Below are 13,444 nucleotides of genomic sequence, written 5' to 3'. Positions count from 1 at the left end.
ATATATTCATAAACTGATTAGGGATCTATCCAAAATACAGTTGATAAATCAAATGTACAGGAACTAATGCAGTTAAAATCAGATATTCTCCTTATTCCCCTTTTGTACTAGGCTTATATACATTGTCAAAAAATGGTTACTGAATGAATGCAAGCATGAATAGAAGATCCCTACTTTCTCCCACTTACTTGTCTGGGTCTTTCAGTCCTGAGTATTTCTGTTGGACTGTATGGGAGACCCCTCAGAATGGAATTATTGTATATTGCATTGAATCCAGCACTTGCTTCCCTGAGATCCTCCGTGAACCCAGCTAAGTGGTGACTATTTTAAAAAAACAACACAAGAACTATCAATATTTTACTTAAGTGTTTATTTCTTTTTATTTGAATGTCAGAGAGACACAGAGAAATCTTTTCATCCACTGGTTTAAACCCCAAGTGCCCATAACAGCCAGGGTGAAGTCAGGAGTCAGGAATTAAATCCGGGTCACCTATATGGGTGGTAGGGATCCAACTCCTTGAAATGAAGTAGGCAGACATACAGGCTAAAATTGTTAGATTTGTGAACTGGAAGACCATGCCTTTGCCACGCCCCTGTCTGACCTCATGCCCCTACCTGATGCCTTTGCCACGCCCCTGTGTGGCCTCATTCCCCTACCTGGCCACACCTGGGTGCCCACCATCCAATCAGGTTAATTAACCACTCCCCTTTGGAAGTGGGTTAAAACCCATGGTGTGGCCCTGCCCGCTGTTCTTCCCTGGCCTCTTGTCAGGAGGGGTCTTGCTGTAGCCTTGCGCTTCCAGGGCGCATGGCCTTTGGCCAGATACAAGCCTAGATGCTCTTCCACGTGGCTGGTTCCTGGTGCTTGGTAAGAACCCCAGTTTACTTCTCTCTCTTAAATAAAGCTCTCACTCTCCTATGCATCTTTCTCACTAATAAAAGCTTAAAATGTACCATGTTGCCTCATTTATCTATGCCAGTATTTAGAATTCTTCTCTAAATATTAGGCAAGAACCCTCTTGGGCTTATCAATATCGGGGATTTAGTAATAAGCCCGTGGTGAAGTCGTAAGGCACCCCAAATTCCGGTAGCACATGTGGCACTCCGGATAGCATTCCTAGGGAACTTTAAGGGGCCACATTTCAGTGTAAATTTTAGGGGGTCTTCGATTTCAGAACCATCACCTGCTGCTTGCCAGTGTGCATTAACAGGAAGCTAAGTGGAGCTAGGACTCAAACCCAGGCACTCTGATGGAGGATACAGGTGTCCTGAATACCCCCCAAAACACCGGTATTTTATGACTTAAATACACACACTCTTGCACACATTTACCTATACATAAGATGATCTATTGAAAGGTGGTGACAGGTGGTGGTGGTAGTGTTTGCACCTGAAATCACTCCCACTGTCCTGGCATCCTGACAGTAGCTCATTCCTCAGCTTCGCTGAGCCAGGCTTTCCATAGATCTGATAATTTCAGGAGGCAAACAAATCCCAGTGCTTTCTCTTGCTTATTTCTTTCCATCTGTCAGAAACAGAAGAAATCAGGTTCCCCAAAAATGTCTAATGAGAGAACAGCTCCTTACTCCATTCCACCTGCTTAAATGCAAGCCTAAGGCATAGGAATGATGCAACGCGTGAGTGTGGAAGAGGCTGGCGGAGGGGCTGTCACGTCTGGCTGATCTGATGTCAGAGCAGATCATGTGGTGCTCCGTGGGCAGCTGGGACTGGCCCGCGGGAAGCACATGGATTACGGTCTGAGCCTGTAATGGGAAAGTCGGTTCCTGGGCTGCTGTCTCATAGATATCAGCCGGCAAGGAAGCTGGGGGCTCAGCTCCGGGTCCCCTCCTGCTGCGTGGCTCGCTGGCACATTCTGAGAGAAACTGCGGCTCCCTGTAAGTGCTTAAAGAAAAGTCTTTATTCAGGGTATTTTGGAAACAGGGGAGGAAGTGTTAGTGCTGATGGGGGTGCTGGAAGCCCTTTGTAAAACACTCTCCCGGGATCTGGGCTGGGCAGCCTTGCTTTCCATAGGCTCTGGAGTTCAAAGGCAGCACTGATGTGCAAATATCCCTTGGCTCTAATTTTGGTTTGTTCTCTGAGTGAGGGCTTTTTTTTTATTTGTGTTTTTTGTTTTTGTAATTTTAGGCAGATTTTTAAGATCTGGTTAACGTGAATTGATTTGGTGCTCTCCATAAGGCAAGCAGGGAGAGGAGAGAGAGGGTGGCGGCTCTGTTGGTCGGAATAACTCACTGCTTGTGTTAAGATATTTTGCTGTGTTTGTGCCGGTTGAGCGTTGAGTGGCTGCCACCTCTTCTCTGCTTTGGGTGAGGAGGTGCTGCGAGATTAAGCAGGGGAACCAGCAGTGAGCAAATTTGATTAGGTTTTGGTAAATAGCAGTGCTGTTAGTAGATTGCCTTTTTATGGTCAGAATTTATATAAAATAGTGTCAGCTGGCAGAACAGGTGCTGGCAGTTGGAGAATGATGGAGTTTGCTCTCCCTTATCCCATCAATCGAATTGTCTTTCCTGCTTCAAAAGCCTAATTAAAGAGGGGTGTCTGAGGTACAGATTTCCAAGCATTGTTGGTTTGGTTTTTGTTTTTTGGCTAGTAACAATCACCATGTTCCCACACTCATGCATCAACGAGTGAGCCTCACCTCTCTGATGTTTAGGTGTGGCCTTTTTGGAGAGCAAAGGAATACATCCAGTAATAATCTTGCTTTTCAGCTTATAACACTACATTTTTTTAGAGACTGACAATAAACATGTGTGTGGCTGGAAGGAGAGGTAAAAGGCAGTTTAAGATAACAGATTGTTTACTTTGAACACATGATAGAGTTTTAGGTCAAGATATACAGTGTTCCCTTGAAAGACAGCAGGCAAACAATTAGGCTATGTCTTTAAGCACTGGAAAATATATTTATATGCAGTACTTAAGGTATAATCTCCTGTCTTTTTTGCTGAGTCTCTGCATGTAAGCTTTGAGGCCAAGGACTCACAGAGATATTTAAGCATTGTTGAAACTTTTGGGTGGGAAAGATGGTGGGATGGGAGCAGAGGTCTGTTCATTTTCTATAGCCCTTTGCAATGGGTGGTTTCATTTGCAGAACACCAAACAACAGGCAAGCGCTTGCCCCACCCATATTGTTGTGAACATAGATTTTGCTGTTGCCATTTTATTCCACTGAGCTGCCTTAGCGCCCGTGCAGAGAGGGTTCTGATTCATTATGTGAGCTCTGGATGTTACAGGTACAAGCCATAGAAAACGAAGAGCCCACCCACCCCGCCCCACTTTGTCCTCCATCTCCAGTGTTGAGTAGAGCTGAATTTATCCTGGAAAGGGTCTCATAATATTGCTTGTAATTTTGTGAGCCACTTCAAGTAGCTGAACACAGGGCGGGACTGCTTTCAGAGGTCCTCTTCCTGACCCAGCTCTCTGACTTCTCTGATCGGCCCTAGACCACACCTCCTTTTTTGGCCACGTGCCAAAGACAGTACAGTGTCTGTGAAGAAGCAGCTGGCAAAATGATGGTCATACTTGGGCACATTGGTTTCTTGGTCCTAAAACTGAGGAGCCCTTATGTATCTGCAGACATGTACCACCTGCTTCCTCAGGTAGAGGTGCCCATTTATGGCGATTTTAGACTTTTTCTCCAAACATCAATACATTACTATATAAAGAAACAGAAGAATGTGATCCATTTCTCTCACAAGCTCTGCATAATGTTTGCCTTAATTGACACTCTAAGTAATCCATGTTTAACCCAGAAAGGCCATCTATACCCCTCACTTCTACTTTTCAGGGAAGGCAGTTGGGAGCTCAGAGCTGGAGCAGACCCTAGGGCCTGACAGTACATCCCTGTATCTTACAGGGGAGAAAAGTGGCCAGAGTTACAATTTGATGGGTGACAGTCAGGATCAGAACCTGCATCCATTGACTCCCAGCCCAGTGCTCCTCTTGTGCTCACATAGTTTAAGAGAGCATGTTCCTACAGATTACATTTTTCAATGTCAGATTATTTTGCATTTTATTTAAAATGCTGTGCTAGTATGCTAGTAACAGAATAGTAAAATCGCTGCATTTTCACGTTCATTCCAAAGAATGTCTTGAAATAGACTCAAAAGTCTTTAAAAAAGAAAATTAAGTTCTGTTTTCTTAGGAGAATAGCATGAATATATTCTTTGTGGATTGTGTGATATGATCTCAAATGTCTGATCGCTAGTGTTCCAATCTTGGCTTAAAGGGAACAGGGCTACCCCAACTAAAAGGGGGGGTATTGTTCAGTTATGGAGACTCATGTACCATGAGAACATTTAGAAGTATCATTTCATTTGAATGGTTTTTGAAGCCTATTCATGGTGACGTGTTTGAAAATATTTAAAATGTCTAATTGAACTTATAGTCTGATTAATTTTCCTCTCTACATTAATGCTAGGCCTATGAGAGATTTTCAAAAAATACTTATTGATTGAATGACAGGATAGAGTCTTTCAATGCATGCTTATGAGAATAATGATATTTATTTATTTTTTGAGAATAATATTTAAAAGGTAGTCCAACATAATGCTATTCCATAATGTTATTCGAGTACCCATCTGATAATTATTCAGTCTGATTTGGGTCAGAGCGAGATTCATATATTTGCTTGAAATCAAACTAAATATACATAAATGTCATGTAAAACTCATCTAAGTTGATGTGTTTGTGAAAGCAGTAAACACAAAATTGGACTGGCTGTTGTTTAATTACATTTCAGGAAACCTTGGCTACAATGCACAGCCCCTCTGGTTATATCCTTGATGTGTAGTAATCACTTTCTACTGGTCTAGTGAGGCCTTAGTTTTGTGGTAGACATTAAACTATAGTGAGGTATTGGGAGAAATTAGTTCTTGTAACTCTGAGTGTTTTCAGTGAGAATAACTGGACGCTGTTCTAAACAGCCCGCACTCTCTGGCTCAGGAACAAATGGCTGCATGTGTGACATTTCTAAATGGTGACATCTTCAAGAAAACTTCCAAACCATTACTTACTGTAAGATTCAGGTTAGGAAGGCAGGGGTGAAGGGGATGGAGAACCAGGAAGGGGAAATTAGGAATAACTATTTTTAATATGGACAGAAACTTCAAATAAAATATAGCATACTTTAAAAAAGAGGTAACTAAGAAGAAATGTGAAAAAGAAGGCAAAAAAGTCTGTAGAGGCTTAGTACTGTGAAGAGGTGCTGTACGGGTTGCAAATTTCACTTTCCAAGGTCTTGGGTGCCTTTAACCGATTTCATTTAGGCAGAAAGCACAAGCAAATATCTCTTGTTGTAAACAAAGAAACAGATTTAAGTTAATGCTAATGTGTTCACAGCCAGAGCCAAAAGCTTTTCAGGGTTATTATAACACACTGGGCTCTTAGCCCATCCATCTAAATGTCTAAAGTAGACTAAAGTTATGGATCAGCCCATTGTATTCCCCATTTCGCATGAGGGCCAGATGCTACTGTTTACTGTGTGAGTGACTTAGCTAGATGCAATGTGAAATCTGAGATTACTGTTTGGGGTCACTGGAAGTTATGGATGGATTTTTTTGATCATGTATTTAGGCTCCTACACTCCAATCTGTTTTGATTAATGCTGATTTTTAAAAATCTCTTCAGCCTAATTTACACCCAGCTGTCTAAACTGTTTAAAAGGCTGGCTTCCTTGTATAAACTGTGTTTATTTATTGTCTTTTGGACATGGGTGTGATGTAGATCTTCAGCACGTTTTTGTCCCAGGACTTGAGTAAGAAAAAGAAGCCATGAAAAGCCACTGCACAACAGCCACACTTGAAATTGTAGCTACAACACAGCCTGTGACATGATTTGGTGTAAAAACAGTCCTGTGTACATTAATTTAGGAAAAACTATTTTCTGTCCTCATTCACAAAGAAAATTCCATCATGGTTTTGTTGACATTTTAGTTTTAGATCTTCTATCCTTTAGCCTTACCGCATTTGGCTTCAGCCATTTCTATCAGATTAAGATTTTTTGAGGAAGTGCCACAAGTAATACAAACAACAACAATAACAACAATGACAACTGCTTGTCATGGCTGAGGCACTGATAACAAAGGCTAGATTAGCAAGAAAAGCAAAAACCAAATTGATTTCATGTAAGTTTTACCAACAGGGGACTCTTCGGAAATGAAGACCCAAGGCAACGGGGGAAGCCTATGTATTTGCATGCTTAGGTTTGATGAAGAGTGGACGGTCGTGTGGACCTGTGATTGGACAACGAGGATGAGATCGGATGGTGGTAAATAGGCAGGAACTTAGTAATACCTGTTTTTTTTTCCCCCCAGATTCTTCTGCATCCCTGTGTCTCTAGAGAAAGGGACATTCCTTTCCTCCAGACATGGAGTGGGCACCTTTCAAATGAGGGTCTTATTTTATCTATTTCAGAGGAAGGTCAGAAGGGTAAGAGAAGGCAGAGGGTGACCTTTCTACATCAGAGTTTTCTCAAGTGCCACTGTGCCATGTTTTGGGGTAGCATGTTCTGAACCCATCACTGTCGTATGCTGAGCACTTTGCATATGCAAGGCCCTGAACTAACACTTCACGTATTTGTGGATGTTCCATAGGTGGTAGGATGGATTGAGATTCCAGTCAGGTTTTTCTGTCTAAGGATTTGTGTCTTAGACACAGATTCTCAGGGCAGGGATTGTGGTGCAGCAGATGAAGCTGCAGCTTGAGATGCTTGCATCCCTTATCGGAGCGTGTTTGAGTCCAGATAACTCCTCTCCTGATCCAGCTTCCTGCTGATGCATCCTGGGAGGCAGCTGATGATGATGCCAGTGGCCGGGCCTCTGCAACCCAAGTAGGAGATGCAGATAGAGTTCCTGGCTCCTGGTTTTGGCCTGGGCCAGCCCTGGCTGTTGTAGGCATTTGGGGGGTGAACCAGTGATGGAAGATCTTTCTTTCTCTCTGCCTTTTGAGTAGATGAAAATAAGTAAGAATTTTTAAAAATAGAACTTACTTTCATTATTTTGATTATACTTTCTATAGAGATGATATACAAACTTAAATTTTGTGATAAAGAACTCTTTATATATAATAAACCAATTTGGTGTAACAGGTATTGACTTGTGGATGAGGAAAACGTGCCTTTATTTTTATTAGATTTCGTTAATACATTGTGGTGTGATATAGTTAAAATATGGGAAATGCTTAAAGTAATATTTGCCTGCTTTATAGTTCTACTGTGGGTACTTAGAAGATAGTCCTCTGCAGCAAGTTCTTAAATGATCAAATCTTAACAAAGTTTTGTATTCTAGGACCTTATGTTTAAAAGCATAGTCCCAGGACTGCTGTTGTGGTGTAGTGGGTTAAGCTGCTACCTGTGGTGCTGATATCCTGCGTGGGCAGGGGTTTGAGAGCTGGTTGCTCCACTTCCTACCCAGTTCCCTGCTAATGCACTTGGGAAAGCATAGGAAGATGACCCAAGTGCTCAGGCCCCTGCCACTCACGTGGGAGACCTGGATGGAGTTCCAGATTCCTGGCTGTGGCCTGGTCCAACCCTGGCTGTTGAATACTTTTGGGTAGTGCATCAGTGGGTGGAGGGTCCCACTCTATATTTCTCCTTTTCTCTGGAAATCTGACTCTCAAGTAAATAACTCTTAAAAACAGAAAAAAAATAATTAAAAAAATGAAAGCATAGTCCTTTCAACTTCATCTGAAATATGGTACCTTGTATAATCAGTTTAACTTGCAGTGCAATGATAAAATACTTCCTAAAGGTAATCAACATAGCTTAACATCCAAAGAAAGTGTTTCACAGAATACTGTTACTGGGGCGGGTGTTGTGGAGCAGCAAATTAAGCCGCCACCTATTATATCAACAGCCCATATCAGAGTGCCTGTTTGAGTCACTGCTACTCTGCTTCCAATGTAGCATCCCTCTAATGTGCCTGGGAAGCAGAGGATGATGGCTCAAATACTTGAGTTCCTGCTACCCATGTGGGAAGTGCAGATGGAGCTCCTGGCTCTTGGATTCAGACTGGCCCTACCATGTCTGTTGTGGGCATTTGGGGAGCAAAACAACGGAAGGATGATCTCTCTTTCTCTGTCACTCTGCCTTTTAAAAAAATAAATCTTTTTAAAAAGAAAAATATTACTAAAGATCTGAAAAAGCACCACGTCATATATATTTATTTTCCTTTTTTGCATATCACTTCCTGTCCCCTAACTTGAGGAGTTACTTGCCCAAATATGTTAGGCCTCTCACAGTAGCAGGCAAATGGTGTTGCTTGTTAGTAAAACTGACATATACTGAAAGGTCTAAACAACACAAATCTTACTCCTTGCACTTGTTTCTGAGGTTTATTTTATTTTATTGATTTGAAAGACAGAATTATACGGGGGAGGGGTGGGAGTGGAAGGGAGAAAGAGAAGCAGAGAGACAGAGGAGAGAGACAGAGAGAGAAAGAGATCACTCTTCCATCTGCTGGTTTACTATGCAAATACCTACAGGCTGAAGCCAGGAGCCTGGAACTCCATCTAGATCTCCTATGTGGGTGGCAGGGTCCCGCATATTTGGGCCATCTCCTGCTACCTTCCCAGGTGTGTCAGCAGGGAGCTGAATCAGAAGCAGAGCAGTGGGAACTTGCTCTCATATGGGATGCAGGTTCGGCAGGCCTTGGCTTAACCCACTGTTCCAGAATGCAGGCACCAGATCACTTTTGTTGTTGTTGTTTTGTTTTTTAGCAAAGCAACTGTACAATTTATTTCATGCCATCCATTCAAAGCACCCATTGTTGAGGGTCATATTGTGACATTTAAATTGTGAATCCTTAACTGAGGTATTCATGTGCTAAGGAAAAAGAGCATCAGCTCTGTGGCTTATAACTTTTCCCTGTGGTTTACTCTCATTGAGTTTATATAATGAAAGAAACATTAAACCATTTCTTTCAAAAAATGATACCTCTTTTTTTTTAGGCTTTATTTGAAAGGCAGAGAAGAGAGATAAAGAGAAAGAGAAAGAGAGAGAGAGAGAGAGAGAGAGAGAAAGAGATCTTTCATTCACTGGTTCACTCCCCCAGGGCACACAATAGATGGGGCTGGGCCAGGCTGCAGCCAGGAGCCCAGAACTTCATCCAGGTCTCCCTTGTGGGTGGCAGGGGCCCAACTATTTGAGTCATCATCTGCTAATTCCCAGGATGTGCCTTAGCAGGAAAGTGGTTAAGAACCAGAGTAGCTGCTTGAAGTAGGCACTGAGGCAGGATGGGGCTTCTCCAGCAGTGTCTTTACTGCACCGAACATTCACCCCATACTGAGCCATTTCTAGTTCAGAATCACGCTGAGTTTAAAAGTAGGTTTCTGTGTTATTTTGCACCTAGAAAATTATTTTGTTTTACCTGGACAAGGCTATTTTTCTCTACGTTGTACATTTTATCGTTTACTAAAATGTTGATAGTATTAAAGCAGTTTTATTCTAATTGTTAAACTACTTGTTGAATAATCTTTCAGAATTTTTTCTTCCTTATCCTGATATTGTGTGGTATTTTATTTCAGAATAAACTAAGTCCTGTAAGAACATTTGGCCCAGATGTTCCTAAAAATAATTGTTGATCGAAAATTTCACACAGAGAATAACATTCCATGGTCTTCAACTCTTGTTTCATTTTCCATTTGGGATTGAAAATAAGAAAATCAGAAAAAACATATTAAAAGGATATATGTTGTTGCTTTATAAGTGCCAATATAGTGCTTTGGTTAAATCTAAATTGTAAAAAGACAATGATAAACATGAGTTTGGGCAATCTTCTGTTTAAATTATTTAGAACTTAAGTTGAGAAAAGGTAAATTCCCCTAAAGACAGTTAGCGAGCAGCAGGCCCAGAATGTGTTAGTTCCTGGATACACAGCTGGGGGAAGAAGGTTGGAAGAAGTGGCCTGTAGCAGCCGGCTTGTAAGGCAAGTGGCCTTTGTACATTGGACAGCTTGCAAGGTAGTCTTTCAGCTTGAACCATTATAGAAATTGAGAGGCTTTGGCGGGTGCTGTGGCTCAATAGGCCAATCCTCCGCCTTGCGGCGCCAGCACACCGGGTTCTAGTCCCGGTCAGGGGTGCCGGATTCTGTCCCGGTTGCCCCTCTTCCAGGCCAGCTCTCTGCTGTGGACCGGGAGTGCAGTGGAGGATGGCCCAAGTGCTTGGGCCCTGCACCCCATGGGAGACCCGGAGAAGCACCTGGCTCCTGCCATTGGATCAGTGCGGTGCGCTGGCCGCAGCGGCCACTGGAGGGTGAACCAACAGCAAAGAAAGACCTTTCTCTCTGTCTCTCTCTCTCACTGTCCACTCTGCCTGTCAAAAAAAAAAAAAAAAAAAAAAAAAAAAAGAAATTGAGAGGCTTTGCAGATGTGACAGGGTAGGAAATTCCCTCTAGTTCTACTGGGGAAAGCCATGGACTATAGAAATAGAAAACGTTTTCACCAGACAAAGCCAGACATGAGATGGGAGGATCAGAGGAGATGACAGTACCCTGAAGTGTCAATCTTTGAAAATTCTGAAAGTTAGAACATTAGATTGCACAGGTAACTGGGTAGATTCTGATTGTAGAGGTTCTGGGAGCAGGTTTGCAATATCAATCTGGTAGGACACCAAAGTGAGAGTAGGTTAAGCCCTGCAGTGGTTGGTAATCAGTTGGTTGATGATTAGTTTTGATGATACATGATGTACCCAGATGGCTGCTTATTTTTTCTTTTGATTCATGAATGATTAGTGTTTTTTAGTCCATAATAGGCTGTCCCAAGTTCAAACATTACAGAAAGATAAAGAAGTCTCCCTTCTTCCTAATGCTTCAGTTTTCCTCAGAGAAAACAGCTGTTTTTAGTTCCTGTGTGTCTTCCAGGGACATTTGGCCCACTGGGGTCTTAGCATCCAAGATTCAAAAAATGAGGGTGGAAAATATTTTTAAAAATTGTATTTGTACTGAGCACGTACAGGCTTTCTTTTCTTGCCATTATTCCCTAAACAATACAGCAGAACACGTATTTATATAGCATTTACATTGTATTAAGTAGTATAAATAATGTAGACATGATCTGAAGTATGTGGGAAGATTTGCACATGTCGTATGCAAATACTACACATGTTTTCTAAGAGGCTCAAGCATCTGCTGATTTTGGAGCCAGTTCCCCACAGAAACCCAGGTACACCTGTATATTCCATGCTATATACATGTACTGTATATATCTTTTTAAATGCACATGTTAGCATACCACATGCATATTGTAGCCTTTTTTCACTTAACATGTCTTGGAGATTATTCCCTATTAGTACATATGAGGTTGGCATATGTTTAAAAATGTTTTATAATGAAAATTTCAAAAATACACAAATCTGGAATGTATAATGGATTATACATTTATCCATTATCCAGCTTCACTGCACATCAATATTTTAACAATCTTAAGATATATTAAGTAATATTAAGAAATTAGTGACTTAGGTGTGATAATGTCTTGGTGGCTATATTTGAAAAACACCCTTATCAATTGGAGACACAAGCTGAAATAGTTTATGCGTAAGCTGATGTGTTGTCTGATACTTGAGACTTTCTTTAAAATACACCAGAAGAAAAAAGTGTGTGTGGGAGGAATAGCTTAAACCAAGACTGACAGAATGTTGAAGTGGGGTGCATGCAGTTTCACTGTATCATTTTCTCTGCTATGGTGTATGTTGGAAATTTTCCATAATAAGAACTCCATTTGCTAATTTGTTTCCATCTATAGCTCCTTTTTCTTCTGGAGTATTTTTAGATGAATCCTGGATATCATGTAATTTCATCTATAAACACTTGAGCATATACTTTGAAGATGTAAGGATTTAAAACAATTGCTACAATGCCATGTGACATTTTAGAAAACAGTAATTTTTAAAAAGATTTTATTTTATTTATTTGAGAGGTAGAGTTACAGAGAGTGAGAAGGAGAGACAGAGGGAAAGGTCTTCCATCTGCTGGTTCACTCCCCAAATGGCTACAATGGCCAGAGGAGCTGATCTGAAGCCAGGAGCCAGGAGCCAGGAGCTTCTTCCAGGTCTCCGAGGAGGGTGCAGGGGCCTAAGTGCTTGAGCCATCTTCTATTGCTTTCCCAGGCCATAGGAGAGAGCTGGATCAGAAGATGAGCAGTCAGGACTAGAACCAGCACCCATGTGGGATGCTGGCGCCAGAGGCAGAGGATTAACCTACTGCGTCACTGCACCAGCCCCAACAGTAATTCTTAATGATGTTTAATATTCAGTCCATTTTCTAGTTACCCCAATTTTCTCAAAAATGTCTTTTTTCCATTGTTTTGTTTGATTTGTGGGCTGCATTACACCCACATGTGACATCCATTAAGTTGCTTTTGATCTTTAAAAAATCTTCTCTCTTAAAAACCAGACATTTATTTATGTGAGAAATGAGAATATTTGTCCTGTAGAAGACCCCACCTTCTGGGTTTGGCTTGTTGTTTCTTCCAGGTGCTAGTCAATTGTTCCCCTGTCCTTTCTGTTTGAGACTCTTTAAGGTTCAGCTTCAGTGTTTTTGGTGAGAATCCTCCACAGGTGGTGCTTGCTGTGTTCTTCCTGCTGTATCCTGCAGGAGGCCCATGCGCCTCATGTTTGGCTTTGACTCAGATATTTTGGAGAGGATGTGGGTGGTGTCTACCTGATCTGCCCATTATAAAGATGTCCATCAATATTTTACCTAATAATATTTTTGGCATCTAACAGTTACTATTGCCTAGGTCCATTGTTCTATTAAGGGTTGCCAACCAGTTCTCTCATTCTCCCATTCTCTGGCCTTTTATTATTTGAGATTGTCCCACAAAGAAGTTTCCTTCATTAACTATTTGATTAACTTAAGCACATGTAGCTTATTCTTTTAAGTGCCATATCACACCTTATTATATTGTATAACTTGTCCCCATTTATGGATAAAATGTTTTTTTTTTCTAGTTTTTTTGTTCATTTAAATATTTTTCCACTGTATTTTCTTATAGCCTTACATATTTGTAGTAAATAGTGGACTTTGAAATTTTAATAATTGTATTTTATTTATTTTTGAAAAAGATTTATTTATTTGAAAGGCAGAGTGACACACACACACACACAGAGACACACACACACAGAGGAAGAGGGAGAGGGAGAGGGAGAGGGAGAGAAAGAGATCTTTCATCCATTGGTTCACTTCCCAAATAGCCATAATAGCTGGGGCTAGGCCAGGCCAAAGCTGGTAGCCCAGAACCCCATCCAGTTCTCTCACATGAGTGGCAGGGGTCCAAGTTTTTGGGCCACCTTCCAATTGGAAGCTGAAAAGCAAGGACTTGAACTGGTGCTCCAGAGGTGGAACGCTAGTGTCAAAAGCAGTGGTTTGGCCAGCGCCGTGGCTTAACAGGCTAATCCTCCGCCTTGCGGCGCTGGCACACAGGGTTCTAGTCCC

General features: G+C 41.6%; 1 protein-coding gene across 3 annotated transcripts in view; it reads left to right on the top strand.

Moving 5' to 3' along the window:
- The window catches only part of ANK2 (ankyrin 2), a 657,856-nt gene that overhangs the window by 92,075 nt on the left and 552,337 nt on the right, over positions 1-13,444 (top strand). The window contains exon 1 of one of the 3 annotated variants that reach the window (XM_062199709.1): positions 1,768-1,895. The exons of 1 other annotated variant lie outside the window; for it this stretch is intronic. Coding sequence is in view for 1 of the 2 variants with exons in the window: in XM_062199710.1 (XP_062055694.1) it covers positions 6,277-6,282 (6 nt within the window). In the remaining variant the exon portion in view is untranslated. Of the gene's footprint in view, positions 1-1,767; positions 1,896-6,261; positions 6,283-13,444 lie in introns of those variants that run through there. One more of the 3 variants, XM_062199710.1, reaches the window with a different exon arrangement.

Source organism: Lepus europaeus, chromosome 8, assembly GCF_033115175.1.
Source record: "Lepus europaeus isolate LE1 chromosome 8, mLepTim1.pri, whole genome shotgun sequence".
Taxonomy (NCBI): Eukaryota; Metazoa; Chordata; class Mammalia; order Lagomorpha; family Leporidae; genus Lepus; species Lepus europaeus.
Note: the sequence above shows the minus strand (reverse complement) of the source record. Positions and strands in the feature narration are given on the sequence as shown.